Raw genomic sequence first — 20,989 nt, forward strand, 5'->3', positions numbered from 1 at the left:
TTGGATTCTGGATTCTCTCCCTCCCTCAAAGGTAGGTTAAAGAACTCTGCTTAAATCTAGATCAGACTTCACCAACCTGGTGCCCTCCAGATGCGTCAGTCTACAATGCTCATCAGCTCCAACCAGCAGAACTGCATTGACTGTGGCTGATGGGTGTGGCAGTCCTGAACATCAGCAGGGCACTTTGTTGATGAAGGCAGATCTAAATCAAGTAAAGCCAGAAAGCTCATGGGAAATTAATCTTGTGAAAGGAGCTCCATGTCATCTGCCAGAACAGAAAGGCCAAGAGGTGTTGTATTAGTGCAGCATCCAGAGTGCAAATGTGAAACACAATTCTTCATTAATGTTTAGCAAGTGTACACCACCCTGGCTGCGTTAGTGAAGTGAGACTGGCTAATGTGATTACTGTGTTCTGCTTAATGTTGTGGGTAGCCTTAATTAAATCTTGGAAGGAGGTGAACACAAATGGTAAACTCATTTGGAGCAATCTAAACATTCCTGATTTCCTTCCTTCAAAATCCTGCCCCTTTTCATCAATGGTTACTTACGATTTTTGCACAAATGTCATCCAAAATAAGGTTATCTCTACTTCATCTTTTCTGGATTATTATTATTATTATTATTATTATTATTATTATTATTATTATTGATGAGCATTTTGTTGACATGAAAAGAAGCTATATGAATTAATTAGAAAAAATTGAGAAGAAACACCATCATGCAATTTAATCAAAACAACTTCTTTTTATTAGGAATACTGCATCAGTAGGGTCTCATCAATACTGTCATTTAATGTGGATGGTAAGCTGCTGTACCTCCATTTATTATCCATTGTCCATATGAATTCTCCTCCAGATCACTGCACTCCCATACTTTCCCCTCCTTCAGTCCAGATTTTCTCTTACCAGGCATACACTGAGAAAGAGAAGGTCTGTGAAAATCCAAACCAAAGAAGGGGAAAATGTAGGAAGGCAGTGGCTTGGTGTCAGGCTCCTGGGATTTGGCTTCCTCCCCCCCTTTGGCTGTAGATAAGCAGGACAAAGCAAAAGGAGTCCCTTACCAAAGAGTCTTTAATGATCACAGCAAAAGAACAAAACATCCATTTTGGGGAGGAAAGTGTTCCCAGTGAAGGATTCCCCCCACTTCCCCCCATGTCACTTCCATCTTGCAACCTGATCTTGCAACCACCTTGTGTTTTGTGTTGCCACCTTTTCTGCTCTACGTGACCTTGGACAGATAGGCTGAATAGTTTCCAGCAAGAGAGAGTCTGTTAGCCCTCTCTCTTCCTGTTCTTCTTCACTTTGCTGCTCACCCCCCCCCCAGTTCTTCCCAACTTTTGTCTTCAAAACTATGTCCCTCTGCAAACCACTGTTCCAAATCTATACTGCTCCACTGCTCCTCGACAGTTTCAGGATCCTGGTCAGAAGCAGGGGGAGGCTTCCACCATTCCTCCTCAGAGCTGTACTCCTCAGCCTGGTCTCTGACACTTGGAAGGGAACATTGAGAAGCAGTAGTAACCAGCACTGCACAGGATGAAAACTTCCTGCTTATTCAGGGAGCAGGGATATTTAATCCTGTGTGCTGTTGCTTCAGGGAGTCGGAAGAAGGAGAAATTGAGCACACCCACCCACCCCTACCTTCTCCTTTGAAGGCCCAGTAGTCCTTTCTTTTAGTCACCCCTTCCCTCCCTACCTTATGCCCCACCCTCTGACAGGCCAGAATTGCTCTGGGCTGCCCAGCCAGTGCCCAGATCCCTCTCAATTTGGCTTGGGAATCAGCCTAAACAGGTACATAGCCCAACAGGCTGAAGTTCACTAGTTGGTTGGAGGTCTCAGTTAACTGGGCTACCCAGGATTCAGATTTGTCTGATTTCTCTACCTCTGTTTTTTTGAGTTTGGATGTTTTTCATTCTGGGTTTTGTTGTGTTATTCTGGAACCTTTTTAATGTTGCGGTGATGAGGGGCAAAGAGAATGTAACAAAGCATGAGCTACTGAGAAGTGATGTTCTACATATGGCTCGACATGTTGGCTTAGTTCCGTACCAGAGATCTGTTTATAATTAAGTGCAAGTATTTACAGTTATCTCCAGCGGAGCTGAATGGATTGAATATCATTCATGCTTTGAATGGAGAGAAAACCTCTGCCTTAGATGTGACTCTCTCATATTTCATCCCTTCATGATTGCTGGTGCCATTCCAACCGATGTTGTGTCTGTAATTCTATCAATTTCGCTGCTGCTGCTGCTTCTTTTGCAATTATCTTATTTGAGCCAGAAATATTGTTGCACTAATACTGCTGTCACAGCATACAAGCACTACATTTAAGCCAAAATCACACTGCTCAATATTTGGCTTCAAACCTCCTTCCATCAGTTCAAGCCTAGTCAGCAGTGAGAGATAGTCACAAGAAAGGCACATTTTTTTGCAATGGGTTACATTAGCAGAAACATTATGTGCAAAAGACATAAGGTAATATTGTTGGTCCAGTTTGCACGGATTGGGGCTCAGAAGGAGCTCTACGCACTCTTTCAATTATTCCATTTTATAAAATTTCAAAATCCACAGTAAGGCCTTTATCCGAATCAACCAAAGTGGGGGTGGGGGCGCTTGTTGGTCCTCCAGGTGTGTATAATGAAAAAGCATCTGGGAGCAGGGGCGTTTAGGGATGCAGTATAATTTTGTTCACTCCACATTTTTAAGCAAACCCAGCTGAATTTGCACTGCCTGGGTATAGTTCTTCAAGTTTTGTGATACTATTCTCAAATTTAAAAAGTACCAAAATGCATTTTAGACTGAAATGCACACATTGATCTCAAATATGCATTTAGATGTTTGTTTTGTGATGCCGTACATATTTAAATACAGATTCTGATATGGAATAATTAAATGCAAATTTTCACAGTTGTCTTTTTAAAAAAGCTTCAAATTAAAGCAGAAATGGGGCTTGAACCCATGGCACTGAGATCAAGTCTCATGCTCTATTGACTGAGCAATTAGGTGTTTGCATACAAATGTAAGTGCTTTTTTTTTTTTTAACATCCCAAAGACTTTAATAGAATCTAGGAATATTAGTCCTTGTGGGCTGAAGACAAAGACACAGCTCCACCTACTGTTTTTTTTAAAAAAATACAACCTTTGACATGATAAGATGTATGTTGCTTTTACTTACTTTTTCTGTATTCTTTTATCATCAACAGGCAATCACTGAACCCTTGGGTTTGTGCACTTTATTTCTCAAGGCAACTACTCCTTGTTGCACTCCCCCAGCCTTCCTTTAGTCTGATAGACTCCCTTCTCAACTCCCTTAAATCTGCCACTAGGAGCTTTTGCCTGGTCTGCACCTTTTCCTTACCAACTCCTGCTATTTCTGTCCCTTGCCCTCTGGGGCAAAGCTCCCCACTTCACACTGGTCCCCCTTTTGTCCCTCTTCCTTCCACCCTCCCTCTGTCTTTTTGTAAACCGCTATGAGGTTTTGTTACAAGCAAGTGGCATATAAATGTAAAATAAATATATCCGTCCAATCGCCTGCTTTCCTTCTCTCTCCTCTACTTTTCTGGCTCCCCTCTAGCCAAAGCTATTGCTTCTCTCTGCTTTCTCTCCCTCTCGGTTTGGGACTGTCCTGGAAAGTGCAGCCAGCTGTGCTCTTTCTTTATGCAGCTAGGGCATTCTTTGCCTCTTATCAAATAATCAGTCCTGTTGGTAGCATTGGAGCCACCTCCTGACATATTCACCCCCACTTTCACACATTACATTGAATATAATGTGGGAAGAGTTTAAAGGAAATTTTGCTTCAATCTTCTTGCGTTCAGTGAATAGTATGAATAGTTTGTGTATGGAGTCTGGAATCAATGGCAGCGTGTGAGATTCTGCTATCCACATATTGAACACATTGTGTGAAAAGGGCTTAGTTTAACAAAACAAAAACAAAAAAGCTGTGCAAAGCATTAAAATGATGCAATTCAGCTCCCAAAAGCCCATGGTTGACAGTAAGCATGAAGACAGGCATAGGAAAAGTGATGTGATCAAAAAATACAGAACATCCTTTAAAATACTGCTATGAAACATGCAGTAGATGATAGATCTCTCTTTTTAACAGGCCCTCAGCAAGGTTGTGGTGGTTATCTGACAAATTCAAGTGACAGCTTTGGCTCACCAGACTCCAACATGGATGGCAAATATGACAAAGATCTTGAATGTGTGTGGGTTATAGCTGCCCCCATAAACAAGCTGATCAATTTCACCTTTAACACTTTTCAACTGGAAGCAGAATCGTCTGTTCAAAACTGCCGCTATGACTATGTCCAAGTAAGATCAGTATGTGCTAATCAAGAAATGCAAGGCACTCTCTTTGCTGTGTTTCAACCATAGGCTACAAAATAACTTTTGTTCCCTTATTTCTTTTCATTCAAAGTTTACCTTACAGCAAGGGTAAAGGAAATATAATAAATAGTTTTATATGACTCTAAACAGACATGTCCCGAAGGTTTGCAAAGAAAAAGAAAAGCAAAGGTTAATTCAAGTTCAGTAAGATAGTGAACATGTAACTAAATGTTTAGTTGAAAATGACTTCCTTCTTTACATGAAATCAAAATGAGATATTGATTCCATTTGGACTTGCATATCTTGGTTTCTTAAGATATGAGTCTTTGTCTGACTGCATGATTCTCGTTCTGCTCCATTTCTCCTCCCATCTTGGCATGCTATGATTGAAGGCTTCCTGGGCTACATAACCATAATTTCCCATTATGTCCAAACTGTGCAAGAATGGTTACAAGGAATAGCCTCCCAAACAAACACAAAACTCTGGGCTCCAATCCTGCTTTGTGCCAAACATTATATCCATGGTTTCCTGCCTTGGCTGTAACAGGAAACTATGGTTAGTTAACTGAATGATTATTCAATTGCAGTGCACCAAAAAGAGAAGAAGGAAGGGGTGATGCAAGGACAGAGCATCTGGATAAAAAGTTACACCTTAACCTGACCATTATCGTATTTTTCGCTCTATAGGACGCACCGGACCACAAGATGCACCTAGTTTTTAGAGGGGGAAATCAAGAAAAAAATATATCCCCCCCCCCAGCCCCAAAGAGCAGCGGACAGGCTGTGTGCAGCCTGTCCGCTTCTCCCAGAGCTTCTCGAGGCTGCGGGGGGAGCCCGTGTCCCCCCCCCAGCCCCACAGAGCAAAGAAGCCAAGACAGCGAGCGGGATCCATCCCGCTGGCTGTCTTGGCTTCTGCCATAGCCGCGCAACCTCTCCAGCCGGGAGCTAAACATCTCCAGCGCGGCTAAAGAAGCATGGCTAAAGAAGTCAAGGCAGCGAGCGCGATCCATCCCGCTCACTGCCTTGGCTTCCTCTTTAGCCTTGTGCAGCCTCTCCTGGCTGGGGAGGCTGCACGCAGCTATGGCAATTCCCCCACCTCCCCCAAAAGCCCACAGGAGCCACGCACCCTTTAAGGAGCGCACGGCTCCTGCGGGCTTTTCTACGAGGAGGGAGAAGGGACTGTCTGGCCACGTCAGTCCCTTCTCCCTTCTGGGGAAAAGCCCGCAAGAGCCGCACAAAGCTTGTGTGTGGCTCTTGGGGGCTTTTCCTGCCTGCCTCCCCCCTGCATTCGCTCCATAGGACACACAGACTTTTCCCCTTAGTTTTTAAGAGGGAAAAAGTGCATCCTATGGAGCGAAAAATATGGTATTTTGATTTGAATTAATAACAACAACAACAACAATTCATAGAACCCTAGAATTCTGGTCTACGGTCATCTAGTTCAACACCCTGTGATGCAGGAATATGCAGCTGCCCTATAGGTAGATCGAACCTGTGACCTTCGTGTTATCAGCACCGCACTCTAACCAGCTGAGCTATCAATTGTATTGCATTTGTAAGACACCCTATGAGACATCAGTCACCAAACTGAACACTTGAACTCCTCCCACCAATCATTCCCATAGCTTTTAACTGTTCAGCTCACACACATATCATGCTATAGAGAAGTTATGTTTCTGTTTTGTCTTTTAGCTGTTCGATGGTAGTAATGAAAATGCTACAGTTGTTGGCAAGTTTTGTGGCTCCAGAGTTCCAGCTCCTTTTCTTTCTACCGACAACTTCTTGACCATTAAGTTTGTCACTGACATGTATGTAGAAAGAGCAGGTTTCAATGTTACCTACACTACTGTGGACAGTGAGTATAACTTTCATTCTCTTCCCAGAAGATCCCGTGAAATAAGCCATTCCTTTGTCTTGCACAACTCCAGGGAGCATTTCAAAACTTTAAAAATCAGCAATTATATAGCTCAGTGTTATCAAATTAGGAAACCAATTATAAAGAGAATCCAGCTTCCTGGAGAAGATAAGACTTGATGGAAGAGATGGTGACTGAAATGTATCTGTCTGGTTGGAGAGGATTTGGGGAGATCAGAGGGGTTAGAAGGTGGGGCAGAGGTTAGGACTGTTAGACCACTGATTTAGAAAACACGAACTTGCACATTGCTTCAAGTATTTTAAAGAGAAAAGCAACTCCAATGTCATAGAAATATAATATTTTAAAACCCATCATGATATAATTGATCTATTTTGAATCTGCACATTTTGTCTCTTGGCATTGAGCATTTGTACCTAAATGTCTTGTTGCTTTCAAATAAATATCTCTTTAGGTCAACAGCTTATGATTCTGAGTTGAAGTACACAAAAAGATCTTTGCTGGATCAGTGCAATGCCCCATCTAGTCCAGCATCCTTGTTCTGTGTTTATTCGTTTAACTAAATTCATATGCCATTTTATTGCAAAATAAACCCCTGAAGCAGTTCCCACAGGGGCCAGCCAGATTCCTATTGGAAACTTGCAAGCAGGACTGGAGCGCAACACCACCCTCTCCTTGTGAGAATTGAAGCTAATGGTATTCAGAGGCATCCTGCCTCGGATGCTGGAAGTTATACATAATCACCATCCCTAGTAGCTACTGATAGCCTTGTTCCTCCATGAAAGAGTGCTTATAAACCAGCAAGCTTGTCTAATCTGTGTTGCTGTTGTTTTTAACAGGACTGTGCGGAGGTGTGTTTAATTCAACTTCAACCAGCCAAACAGCGACATCGCCCTACTTTCCAGAAGCATATCCTCCCTTTACGTACTGCAGATGGGTTATTGATGCTCCTCCTGAGCAACATGTGAAAATAGTGGTGCAAGAATTCCACCTCCAGTCCAGCCAGGACTGCTCTCAGGATTATCTAGAGTTCCAAGAGTCACCACTGGTAAGTCAGCCAGGCCTGCTGCTAGGATCCTTGTGTGCTAAGGGTGAAGGTGGGGATCCCCAGTCTGGGTGTCAAAGGTCCATGAGATTTCCCTGCTTTCAATTCCCCTTGCCCAAATCTACATTGTCTGATACTAAATGCCAAACAAGACCCAATGCTAATTGCATGAATGGAGCTTATGTGCATATATATATATACACACATATATGCTATGTTAATAGTAACCCTGGTACCACCTCAGAAATTGGGTCGGGCGGGGGGGGGGACTTTTAGCTTTCTTTCCTTGCCTTCATTGAAATGCAAGTAGTAGCTTTGGAAAGTTGATGTTGTTAGGACCATGGCAGGGACATAAAACATGAAGTGCTCTTTCCCTAACATCCACTGCCCTTAAGCAGCTATCACAGCTACTATCTGCATAACAAAACAAAAAACAAAAACTTATGGATGTGAATTGCATTCATGCAATTAATGCCATTGAAGTCTGAAGGTTGAGAGATTGAAATCCTGGTGTCAGGCATTCCCCCCCCCCCCCCCAGGTAAGACTGTTTTTTGAAAGGGTAAAGGAAATGTAAGCTTTATTATTCATGACAAACAAAGCCACTCCAAGTATAGGCTTTACATGCAGCCAATATGAAGCCAATAAGTCAGCACTAGCACATTCTAACTCATTCCAATACAGGCTGAACCTGGAGAAGCAGCAGTAAGTAAGGAAAGCCTGAAAGGAAGCAGTTGCTTTACCAATGAGTAGTTACTAAGAGTAGTTACTAAGAGCCAGAATTAAGATTGCCGGAAGAAATATCAACAACCTCAGATATGCAGATGACACAACTTTGATGGCAGAAAGTGAGGAGGAATTAAAGAACCTCTTAATGAGGGTGAAAGAGGAGAGCACAAAATATGGTCTGAAGCTCAACATAAAAAACAAAGATCATGGCCACTGGTCCCATCACCTCCTGGCAAATAGAAGGGGAAGAAATGGAGGCAGTGAGAGATTTTACTTTCTTGGGCTCCATGATCACTGCAGATGGCGACAACAGTCACAAAATTAAAAGACACCTGCTTCTTGGGAGAAAAGCGATGACAAAGCATCTTTAAAAAGCAGAGATATCACCTAGCCGACAAAGGTCCATATAGTTAAAGCTATGGTTTTCCCAGTAGTGATGTACGGAAGTGAGAGCTGGACCATAAAGAAGGCTGATCGCCGAAGAATTGATGCTTTTGAATTATGGTGCTGGAGGAGACTCTTGAAAGTCCCATGGTCTGCAAGAAGATCAAACCTCTCCATTCTTAAGGAAATCAGCCCTGGGTGCTCACTGGAAGGACAGATCGTGAAACTGAGGCTCCAATACTTTGGCCACCTCATGAGAAGTGAAGATTCCTTGGAAAAGACCCTGATGTTGGGAAAGATTGAGGGTACAAGGAGAAGGGGATGACAGAGGACAAGATGGTTGGACAGTGTTCTCGAAGCTACCAGCATGAGTTTGACCTAACTGCAGGAGGCAGTGGAAGACAGGAGTGCCTGGCGTGCTCTGGTCCATGGGATCACGAAGAGTCAGACATAACTAAACGACTAAACAACAAAGATACTAAGAGAGAAGGAATCAATGAGGAGGATCGGGTTGCCTTTAACGCCAAGAATGTCACAAGCACTGGCAACCAGATGCCTGTGTTCACATGGTACTATATCTTGCAATAGCTGTGCAAAATGTCACAAGCCACAATATGTCACAATCTGTTAGGAAAGTCTCCTTCATTTCCATATGCTCTTTTTTTCCTTGCCCCCCCCCCCAAGCTTTGACTTCTTGCTTATTACATTTCAGGGCAATCCAGAACATGCTGATCATGTCCACCGATTCTGCGGCTCTGAAAATCTTGCAATTCCTGTGTTTTATTCTTATGGGCGGACTGCTGTTGTAATTTTCAGATCAGAAGCCTATGTGGTTAATAATGGACTTAGCTTCTCTTACCTGACTTCAGGTAAAGCTTTCACCCTGCTTTTTATAGGCACCAAAAATTATTAGCGTGGGGAGTGAAAATCTAAAGGTGTGAAGATATTGTAAAATGTAGAAATGATATATATTTATATTTATATACTTGTCTCCTGCTAGGCTGCAACAGAGAATACAACCAATCATTTGGCTATCTGAAAAGCCCGGGCTGGCCTGATCCTTACCCTCACAACTTGGATTGTACTATTATTCTGCGATCCCCACTAAATCACACCATCTCTCTCTTTTTCAATTCCTTTAACCTACAACACAATGGATGCCATGATTTCTTAGAGGTATGACAGTTACCTGCTTCACATGTTCTGCTTCATGGGGCCCCTTTACTACCAGATTACTACCTATGTCCGCAATTTCCTTTTCAAGTAGCAGCTAGTCTAATCCTAGGTTAGACGATAGACCAGGATGGATCACATGGCACCTCCTAACTCCTGTAAAAACTTCCAAGAGAACTCTACTACAGTGGTGCCCCGCAAGACGAACGCCTCGCAAGACGGAAAACCCGCTAGACGAAAGGGTTTTCCGTTTTGGAGGCGCTTCGCAAAACAAATTTCCCTATGGGCTTGCTTCGCAAGATGAAATGTCTTGCGAGTTCCTGCGGGTTTTTTCCCCTTTTCCCCCCTTTCCCTAAGCCGCTAAGCCGCTTATCAGCTGTTCCGCTGATAAGCCGCTTAACAGCTGATCGCTAAAAGCCGCTAATCCGCTAAGCTGTCAATGGGCTTGCTTCGCAAGACGAAAAAACCACTATACGAAGAGCCTAACGGAACGGATTAATTTCGTCTTGCGAGGTACCACTGTACTATATTCCATGTGACAAGTCTGCCTCTGTTGCCATGTCCTGGGTCTGACTCAGATACCATGCTGATCATGAGGTCAGCTTTCTGACAAAGCACTTGTAGGAATCACCCTTTTCTTAAAAAAAAGAAAAGATTGAAGATACCTGCTAGTGTCATGACAGAGACTGTTTCCATCAAGTTACCTGTATCAGTTGCAAAGATTTTAGTTATTCATCACTGATAACATTTCATTAACAATGGCTTTGTATATTCTTCTAAAGGTCAGAAATGGTAGTGATGCAAACTCTCCACTGCTTGTCAAGTACTGTGGAAACACCCTACCCAATCCTGTATTTGCCAAAAATCATGCTGTGTATCTCCGTTTCAAAAGTGACATCCTAGCTTCCAGTGAAGGTTATGAAATCACTTGGACTTCATCACCAACTGGTACTAGCAATGGTTTTCATTCTATATTTGTTTGTTTGTTTCCACTTATAACCTGCTATTTGGACTTTCAAGGTTCTCAAGGTATCTTACAAATTATTTTTTAAAACGTTAAGACTTAATTTAAATTACATTGAAGAGATTATAATGACGCCCACTGAGTAGACTATTAAACATGGATTTCCAGTCATCTAGAACTATATCAGATTCACCTTCCAAATAAATATGTGCTGAAATAAGAAACCTTTGACCATTCCTGAATGGAAGGACTGGATTGGTTTAGGAGCCTTTGCTGCAGAAATAGTTTCAAGGAAAGGGAACCAGTCACTCCTCCTTATCATCATCATCATCATCAAACCTTTTATTGGCATCACATACAAACATCGAAAAGAAATCAGTACAGAATTACCACTTCCCCAGTGGCACAAAACATTTGCTAAAAGAAAGGAGGCAGAGCAGTCTATCATCACATCTCTAGGTCTCCAGGGAGATCAGACGTCTGCAGTGTATTTTGACAACAAAAAACCAAATAGAGATATTTAGCCACTAACTTGGTGAGCTCCTGATCAGTTCCCAATAATAGAAAATGTATGACCTCCAACTCTGGTTTCCATTTGGGTATACAGAGTTGATCTAGAAATTGCTGGTGGAGATCAGCATATAGTTTACAATTATCCTTTTCCCACAAATCCAACTTGTATCAGTGAGCAATCTCGGAATAAGGCCTCTTCTGTTGATGTATGGAAGGGATGGGGAAAGTTTGGTCTTCAAGGTGTTGGCATACAACTCCCACCAACCCTGACTATTGGCCATTCTGGCTGGGACTGATGGGAGTTGGAATCCAGCAACACCTGGAGAACTGCAGATGTTCCCCATCCCTGCCATACATCAGCAGGAGAGGTCTCATCCAATCGTGGCTACACTCCTCGCTGGGATCCAGTTCTCCTTCCTCGGTGTCCTGCCAGTTGAAGGTTTAAAACCATCACTTCGAATTGTGTTTGCAAACAAATTTAGAGCAAGAGCAGCTATTTTAACAATCCCATTATATGCTCCTTTCAGCCAACTCCTGAGATTAAATATTGATAACACTTTGAACTAGTTGAAATTGCCAGATCACCTTCAAAGGTGAATCACTGTACAGTGTAGTAGTGATGATAATTTATTATTTATACCCCACCCATCTGGCTGGGTTTCCCCAGCCACTCTGGGCAGCTTCCAACAGGATATTAAAAACACAGTAAAAGATCAAACATTAGAAACTTCCTTAAACAGGGCTGCCTTAGATGTCTTCTAAAAGTCAGATAGTTTATTTCTTTGACATCTGGTGGGAGGGTGTTCCACAGGGTGGGTGCCACTACCAAGAAGGCCCTCTGCCTGGTTCCCTGTAACTGCACTTCTAGCAGTGAGGGAACCACCAGAAGGCCCTCAGCGCTGGACCGCAGTGTCCAGGCAGAACGATGGGAATGGAGACACTCCTTCAGGTATACTGGGCTGAAGCCATTTAGGGCTTTAAAGGTCAGCACCAACACTTTGAATTGTGCCCCAAAACATACTGGGAGCCAATGTAGGTCTTTCAGGACCGGAGTTATGTGGTCTTGGTGGCCACTTGCAGTCACCAGTCTAGCTGCCGCATTCTGGATTACAACAACCCAATCTGGATGTTCCATACATTACAATGTTCAGGTGAGCCTCCTTCTCCAAAAGGTTTGTAACTGGCCAACAAGCCTAAGCTGGTAAAACGTGTTCCTGGCCATGGCTGCTGCCTGGGAATTCACAAGCAATGACAAGACATACTGTAACCTAAAAATTGGTATGTTGTGTTATGTTTTGTTTTGCAATTGTATTCCTACAAATCCAGGCCAGTTGGGATTTTTTTTTAAAAAAGTTAGTTTAAAAATGTGGCATAACCATTGATACTTCCTCCCTTATGTCTATTGCTGAGAACGTTGTTGAGAATGCACAGTACAACAAATTATTTAGCACTAACTTTCTGTTTATAGGATGTGGTGGTACTTTATATGGTGAGACTGGTTCATTTGCCAGCCCTGGGTATCCAGCTTCTTATCAGAATCAGACAGACTGCGAGTGGACAATTAAAGCCCCTCAAGGAAGGGCTGTTACCGTCCATTTTGCTTTCATCAGCATTGATGATCCTGGTGACTGTAGCAGCAACTATCTGAAACTTTATAATGGACCGGACAGTAGCCATGCATCTATGGGACCATATTGTGGAATGGTATGTTTTAATTTTGTACTATGTGACGTTTGCCAGTGTGGGCTCCAGCTCTGTTGTGGGTTGTGTAACATACATGGTCATTCCAACAGAGAGACTGTAGTGACATCTAGTGGAGTTTGTGCTAAAGTGTTCCTTTTATTTTAGTTTCTTCCTCTGAGCGTTTCCAAAATGAGATCTAATATCTCGGTTCACAAACTCTCACCCCTTCCATGTTGTAATGCAGAGAAAGCAGTGCTGGATGAAATTATGAGATTCCTCACCTGAAGGCAGCTCAGTTATACACAGCCTTGTGAAAACTAAATTGGACTATACCACACTCTGTGTTGGGTTGCCTTTGAAGACAATTCAGTCATATTGCAGTTGGTACAAAACACAGCTGTTGTGGGGAATACATCTTGTCACTTTTACATGAACCCCTCTGGCTGTCAATTTGTTTCTAGGAAAAATTCAGAGTGTTTATTCAGTTTATTCAAAATTATAACCTTTAAAAGCCCTACATGGCTTGGGACCTGAGTACTAGGAAGGGTTGGCTGCTGGCATGCAAGCCTGGCTGACATTTAAGATCTTCATCCACAGGCTGCTCTGAATACCCTGCCACCACCAGAAGCAATGGAAATGCACCCTGCTCTGTCTGTTCACACGATACCTTTAAATCATATTTAAAGTGTGCACGCACACACACATACAATCTTGGGAACTGTAGTTTCTCCCTCATAGAACTACACTTCCCAGCACTCTAAGCAAGCTACAGTTCTCAGGATTCTTGGGTGGTGAAAATATGCTTTAAAGGTACGGGTGTGTACACAGTCCCTGTAAGCAATGCTTCACGCAACCTAAGATATGTTTTGTCAAACATCCACACCTCATCCTGCTTCATTAGTTGCTTCGTGATGCTTTTCCAATGCTGTCACACTGTTGCCATCTGGGTCCAGGGCACTCTTGCATTATAGTGCAACAAAAGCAAGACAAAAAAACTAAATTAGAACATTTGCGGTATAAAAAGGTACAGGGACGTTTCAGCAGGAAGTCTAGGGATCTGCATTGATTGGAAAGTAAGCAGAATATCTACCCCAAAACCTTTGCAGCTGCAAGCAATATTGAAAGCAGCATCATGTATAATCACCCCAATATCATCACAAATTCACAATAAAAAGGATGTCTGGAGGGGCCCTTAAACCAGGGTCGGTTCCAGACAACTTGTTTGTTGAACATTCATCCTGATCTGTTTCCACGAAGTTTGTGAGGCGGTTAGACAATGTCAGCTATTTATTCATTCTGATTTGTTTGGGGGAAGTTATATTATGTTCCATAAAGCAATTGTTATCCCACACTTCCAAGCACGTTTTCTCATCACTTTCCTTATTGCAAAAAGTCTACTTTAGCAGGGGAGGAATTCCAAATAAACTTTTAATTGCACAATCTGAATTTGCTGGTATGTGATTTAATCCTCTGTCAAAATAAAGACAGCCTGGAACCATCCTGTGTAGCATTCTTACAGGAATGTGCTTTCTGTGAAAAGGTTCTGTAATCAGTATTATTATTATTATTTTTCCCCTTTTCTTCTCAGGACACCAACATTGCTCCATTTACAGCTGCATCACATGAAGTGTTTATAAAATTCCATTCAGAGTATGTAACTCTACCATCAGGATTTAGGCTAACTTGGAGCAGCTGAAATAATGCTTCTGTGGAAAAAATACAATTATTCAGCACTTCTCTGTATTGAAGAGACTTCAAAGAATATAATTGTCTCCACAAATACAATAAAATTATTTTGGTCAATGCAGTTGTTATGTATTTTTAAAATTCAAATGATTTTGAGCTCTTTGTGATTGCTTGTAAGAATACAGTGGTACATCTAGTTACAAACTTAATTTGTTCCAGAGGCCCGTTCTCAACCTGAAACTGTTCTTAACTAGAGGCGTGCTTTCACTAATGGGGCCTCTTGCTTCCGCTGCGCTGCCAGCACACGATTTCCGTTCTCATCCTGGGGCAAAGTTCTAAACTCGAGGTAACTCTTCCAGGTTAGCGGAGTTTGTAACCTGAAGCATTTGTAACCTGAGGTGTTTGTAACTCGTGGTACCACTGTACCTGTTTGCTATTGGGCACAAAACACTGAAAATGACACCAAATGAGAGCTGAGTGCCCCTAAGCAAACTATTCTCCAAAATCACTCTTCTATATAGACAATGGTAAGACTGGAGCATTGCAAAAATAACTCTTGAACTATTGGTGGAGCGGGAGACATCAACTAGCGTTCCTGCCGGATACAGAAAATCATGATCAATTCTAAGATACGTGAATTTGTCTAAAATTCGTATCACTCATTTGGGACATTTGCACACTTTCCAAAATAAGAATGGTTGATTATATTTATAACCACAGTATTTCAGATCAAATACAACTATTATTAATAATAATAATTGTGCAGCCACCTTGGGTCCCTAAATATTGCTGGTCTACAGGCTCCATCACCCCACAACCAGCTTAGCTGATGTCCAACAACAGTGAGGAACCCAAGGTTGAAGAAGGCTGAAGTAGGTTACTTTCAAGGTCCCTTGCAACACTAGGATTCTATGACTCTAAAAAGGCAGCAGCACAACATTAAAAGCCTCTTCTCTCTTTAAATGATGGTAGCTTCTGTGCTGTGTTACTGTCTTCTGATTTTATTGATACTGGGGTTTTAGTATGTCAGTTATTTAACTTCATTGGCTAGGACCCAAGACATTACTTTAGGTCCATCTGAACATGTACTGTAGGATTTGTTTTACCCTCCCCCCCTCCCATTTTGAACAGCAAAGTCCCATGTGTATCAAATTTTAAAAGCTCTGAAATGTTTCCCCATTTTAAAAAGTGGTTTCCCATGTTGAGGAAAACAAGCAAAAGCTCCTTCGGCACATGGAAACAAGTTGTACTTACACTCATTGGAACCTGGCCAAAGCCTGTAAATGGCCTTGAGTGGGTTGTAACAGAAAGGCGATTAATACATTTAATAACTAGATAAATTGAGTGGAAGTGGTGCGCATACCTCTCAAATGTGGTTTTTGACCCTAGGCAGTAAAGCTTGCTGAGTAAAGTCATTTGTGGGGGTGGGGATGAGCTGCCCATTCCAAAATCCAAGGGGCATTTTGTGCTATTTCCAGCCTGACAGATATGCTATGCAAAGCCAAGCAAGAGGGCCCTGCAATGAGATCTTAAAACAAACTCTCATTGGGATACATGTGTTGGGATTGGGTATCAGTAGCCTCCTTTCCTAGTGATGTACGGAAGTGAGAGCTGGACCATAAAGAAGACAGATCGCCGAAGAATTGATGCTTTTGAATTATGGTGCTGGAGGAGACTCTTGAGAGTCCCATGGACTGCAAGAAGATCAAACGTATCCATTCTTAAGGAAATCAGCCCTGAGGGCTCACTGGAAGGACAGATCCTGAAGCTGAGGCTCCAGTACTTTGGCCACCTCATGAGAAGAGAAGACTCCCTGGAAAAGACCCTGATGTTGGGAAAGATGGAGGGCACAAGGAGAAGGGGACGACAGAGGACGAGATGGTTGGATAGTGTTCTCGAAGCTACAAACATGAGTCTGACCAAACTGCGAGAGGGAGTGGAAGACAGGAGTGCCTGGCGTGCTCTGGTCCATGGGGTCACGAAGAGTCGGACACGACTAAACGACTAAACAACAGCCTCCTTTCCATTTTTATTTTTTTTACTAAGTGGTGGTTTTATTTAATTAAGCATCTGTCATGCTGGGTATGATTATGCTATGTCCTCACGGTTATACAGTACTGATGGTTTGAGGATGTTGATAGGAAGGGTGAATATAAGTAAACCTATGTTCCTCTCTCACGAGAGTGCCATAACTGCAGAACCATGATTGTAAGCCGTCATTGTGGAGTTGACTGGTTTCCTTCTGCTTCAGTAATGTCCGTACAGACAGCTAGAAGTGAGACATTTGCCGATTTATTTCAGCAGTGGCCTAAATTAATCATGGGAAAAGAGATTGAAAATAAAACTGCCAGTACCATAATGTCATTACACAAATCTATGGCGTGACCGCACTTGGGATACCATTTACTGTTCTGGTTGCCACACCTCAAAAGGGAAATTGCGGAGTTGGAAAAGATTCAGAAAAGGGCACCCAAAATGGAGCAACTCTCCTGTGAGGAAAGCTTTCGATGTTTGGTGCTTTTAAAGCCTTAAGGCATTTTGGAGAGTGGGGGAGATGAGTGAGGGGCATGGCAGAAGTGCAGTGTGTGTGTGTGTAAATGCACACACACACACACACACACACACACACACACACATTATGGAGAAAATAAACTTTTTTTTCTGTCAAACTTCTAGACACTTGGGTCACCCTATGAAGCGAACACTGGGAAGATCCAAGATGGACAAAAGCAATGACTTCACATCACATAAACAAAAAACAAAAAATCAGCTGCAAGATGTGCTGATGACCACCAACTTGGGCAGCTTTAAAGAGAAATTAAATCTGTGGAGGTTAAGACTATCAGTGGAGGCAGTTGTTGACATCCGTTTGTCTCGGGAGACAACGGGAGAGTACGCCTTCGGGGGTGAAGCCAAACCCCTGGACAGTCGCAGCGCCCGCTGCGGCGGGACGCCTCTTAATACCAATTGCTGAGGGGGGGGCAGAAGTGGGGAGCGCTCTGCTGCGCCCACGACCTGCCTGACCACCTGCGCCCCACGGGCACCTGCTTGGCCACTGCGCGAACAGGATGTCAGGTCAGCTGGACCTTCTCCTCTGATGCCCCTGGGATCTTCCCGCGTCCTTTATTTCCAGAGCTCCGCCTTAAGTGTTTTCCTTTGATTCCTCTTTCCACCCCCTATTGGCCTGCGCGTTCTTCCTCCCCGCACATTCCAAGCAGAAAAGGTCTCGGTGCAAAAGATGCGCTTCAGCATCCGGCTGCCCGAACGCAAAAAGAAAAGCGGGGAAGGAAGAACACACTCCGCGAAAGTTCCCAACTACTTCCTCCAATGCCACCGCCCGTGCGCCTTCATAGCCTCGGGCCCGCCGCCTATTGGCTCGCTCCTGGGTCCTCCCGTCCAATGGCGGCTGGGCGAAGGCGGAGCTGCTTCTCGGGTTGGGCAGCCGCCGGCTGCGCATTCCGAGCGTCGGGCGGAGCCGCTGCTCCCCGGAGCGCTTCGCCTTACTTGGAGCGCCGCGCGCCGGGCTTCCCTCGCCCTCCCCGCCGGGCGCCTGCGCACTGAGAAGGGAGGCACTTGCCCCGGGAGCCGACGGGCGGGCGGGACGGAGGCGGCGCCTCAGAGCAGGGCGTGTGCCGTGAAGCGGGGAGCCTGGCCGGCCGGAGTGGAGCAGCCAGCAGCGCCCCGGTCCCGTCCCGTGGGTGAGTTGCTGCGTCGCCCCCCCCCGAAACCCGAGAGCTCCAGCGGGGCCTGCCCGGCTTTCGGACTTGGGCGGCGAGTCGGAGCCCCTCGGCCCCCTTCCTTTCCCTGGTCGTGTGAACTGACAGCCTCCTGGACCCAGGAAGGACTCGCCCCTTCTCCTCCTCCCGAGGCCGGCGTCGCTCTTTCCCCTTCTGCAAAGCGGGGTCGAGGCTCCGGTGGGCGGGCAGCAGCCCGCCAGTGAAGCTTCCTGCGTTTCTGCAGAGAGTGCCATGGAAAGCAAAGAGCAGAACCCCGAGGTTCTTGGTTCTTCAACAGGGGTGGGGATCTGTGGGCCAGTGGTCAAGGGTGATGGGTTCCCCATCTCTGCTCTGAAACGCTGGAGGGGATAACACCCAAAGTGTACACGAATAGTTGAGTTGTTTACTTTTGTTCGGTAATTACACACCAGCGCTGGGTTGTGGATGGTACAAAATAGTAATACAGTGGTAACTCGGGTTACAGATGCTTCAGGTTACAGACTGTGCTAACCCAGAAAAAGTACTTCGTGTTAAGAACTTTGCTTCAGGATGAGAACAGAAATTGTGCTCCGGCATGGCAGCAGCGGGAGGCCCCATTAGCTGAAGTGGTACCTCAGGTTAAGAACAGTTTCAGGTTAAGAACAGACCTCCAGAATAATTAAGTTCTTAACCCGAGGTACCACTGTAATAATAATAATAATAATAATAATAATAATAATAATACCCAGTGCTTTTTTCTGGGGGACACGGGGACACATACCGCTAAACATTTTGTGAATCTTTGTACTTTTGTCCATTTACTGTATTTATTTTTCTCGATTTGAACTATAAAATGGTGATTTTCTAAAGTCAAAATGAGAGTACCCCTAAACATGTTTTTAGAAAAAAGCACTGATAATACCTATGTTTAGATGGGGACCTGCTAACAAGATCCATTAACAAAAAGTAACTGGACCAAAAGGAATTATTGTGAAAATCCAATATTTAGGAAATGCCAAATTTTTGTCCTTGCTCAGGGCACTGTATTACCAGAGTCTGTCCCTGCACACACGGTAGCCGAGCTGTGCACATTGCTGAGTGTACACTTCCCTAACCAAATACTTGTGCATATATGGAGACGACTTGTTCCTATTTCCAGCTTCATGTGTGAGCAAACTGACTGCCTTGTTCTTTGCAGAGTTAAGAGGCAATTGCTAGAACTTCTTTCATCTGAGCCCAGTAATTCATGGTTTTATGAGAGCCTTTCCTCTGTGACTGTTCCAACCTGTCAATGGCAGGGAAATGATAAGAAGGACTACCGTTGAGGTAGCTAGGATGCTGATGGGTGTAGGGTGTTTTGAATCTACCCCACCAGTTTTGTGTGATCTGTGTTAGCTGCCAGTTAGTTTCTGAGCTCAACACAAGGTACTAGTGTTCATCTTTAAAGCCTGCTCTTATCATTTTCTGGGTGGCCACTTTGAGAACAGGATGCTGGGCTAGATGAGCCATTAACTTGTTCCCCCAGGCTGTTATGATCTTATTCCTCAACAGGATGAGGCACCCTTGACAGTGACCACAGGTAGGACTTCTTCTGTAGTGACACCCATCCTGAGGGATTCCAAGTGCCAGGCCTTCCCACTTTTAGACAGCTAATGAAGACGTGGTTGTTTACTGAATATTTTTGACAGAATATTTCCTCTTGCTGGTGTTCTGGAGTTCTGACAGCTGCTTTGTCACTGTCTGGTCTGAGTTTTTATGCAAATAGTTTGATTTATGATTCCATTGAACTATGCATGGTTTTGTGTTGCTGTTGTCCCTTTTTTATTAGCTGGCAGGATTTTCTTTTGATAAATAGTTGGCATGTAAGTTTTTAAAACAATTTCCAGCTTCATATAAGCTGTGCGTAGCTTACGGGCTTGACAGTTGGTGTAAACAGTACGCTTTGCCTGGTTGAGCATTGCTGTCCCAATAACTTCTGGACAGCACCAGGTTGGGGAAGGCTACTCTGTGTGATTAGAATGCTTGTGTGAGCAGCATTTCTATGTCACAGATGGGCTACTGTATTGACTTATTTGGGACAGTAAAATATACCTTCCTCTTACTGTCTTATATCACTTTCCCATATCTGTCATTCATTCCTGTTCCACTTTGTGTCTCTTTTCTGGTTCCAGCTTAACCATGTCCAAATCACTGAAAAAGATTGTGGAGGAGAGTAGGGAGAAGAACATATTGGAGGTGGACATGTGTGATCGGGGGATCTCTAGCATGCTGGACATATCTGGCTTGTGTAAGTATTTCTCTTCTCCCTGCTTGCCCCCATCATGGCTTTCTTGCACTTCCAAGCATAAGGTTGCTTCTATATTCTTGGGTCTGAACACATGTCACAACCACAGAAAAAGCTGAAGGGCGCATTACTGTAAGAGCCATATATCACCATATATTAGAGAAAGACGTTTCTGAAGTTCTCTCAGTTGACAAAACTGAAATCAGAGCCCAGAAACGCTTTTGGGGTGTTATCATCTGAAGATTTCCTGAAAAGGGGCAGCTGTACATTAAATGTAATGTGTGGAGGTCTGATTCACACATAAGTTTGTCCAGATAAATACAGTGGTACCTTGGGTTACATATGCTTCAGGTTACATATGCTTCAGGTTACAGACTCTGCTAACCCAGAAGTAGTGCTTCAGGTTAAGAACTTTGCTTCAGGATAAGAACAGAAATCGTGCTGCGGCGGCAGCGGGAGGTCCCATTAGCTAAAGTGGTGCTTCAGGTTAAGAACAGTTTCAGGTTAAGAATGGACCTCCGGAACAAATTAACCTGAGGTACTTAACCTGAGGTACCACTGTACTCTGTATGCCCTAGAGCAGTGGTGAAATGCTGGCTCACATGTCTGCCATACTGTTCAAACCAAATAATACTCCATGGAC

The 20,989-nt window shown here is 43.8% G+C and overlaps 2 protein-coding genes across 2 annotated transcripts in view; both read left to right on the plus strand.

The window, feature by feature from the left end:
- The window catches only part of CUBN (cubilin), a gene marked incomplete at its 5' end in the record, with an annotated part of 137,108 nt that extends 122,634 nt beyond the window's left edge, over positions 1 to 14,474 (plus strand). The window contains 8 exons of the mRNA XM_079947699.1: positions 4,096 to 4,304; positions 6,012 to 6,174; positions 7,032 to 7,240; positions 9,061 to 9,217; positions 9,349 to 9,524; positions 10,304 to 10,469; positions 12,467 to 12,702; positions 14,270 to 14,474. Coding sequence (XP_079803825.1) covers positions 4,096 to 4,304; positions 6,012 to 6,174; positions 7,032 to 7,240; positions 9,061 to 9,217; positions 9,349 to 9,524; positions 10,304 to 10,469; positions 12,467 to 12,702; positions 14,270 to 14,377 — 1,424 coding nt within the window. The 3' untranslated portion in view covers positions 14,378 to 14,474. The remainder of the gene's footprint in view (positions 1 to 4,095; positions 4,305 to 6,011; positions 6,175 to 7,031; positions 7,241 to 9,060; positions 9,218 to 9,348; positions 9,525 to 10,303; positions 10,470 to 12,466; positions 12,703 to 14,269) is intronic.
- A 3,419-nt stretch (positions 14,475 to 17,893) lies between these two features.
- Positions 17,894 to 20,989, plus strand: part of RSU1 (Ras suppressor protein 1) — a 62,533-nt gene continuing 59,437 nt past the window's right edge. Inside the window, exons 1-2 of the mRNA XM_079948374.1 lie at positions 17,894 to 18,065; positions 20,234 to 20,349. Of these exons, the coding sequence (XP_079804500.1) occupies positions 20,241 to 20,349 (109 nt within the window). The 5' untranslated portion in view covers positions 17,894 to 18,065; positions 20,234 to 20,240. The remainder of the gene's footprint in view (positions 18,066 to 20,233; positions 20,350 to 20,989) is intronic.

This window comes from Podarcis cretensis (genome assembly GCF_951804945.1).
Source record: "Podarcis cretensis genome assembly, chromosome: 12".
NCBI lineage: Eukaryota > Metazoa > Chordata > Lepidosauria > Squamata > Lacertidae > Podarcis > Podarcis cretensis.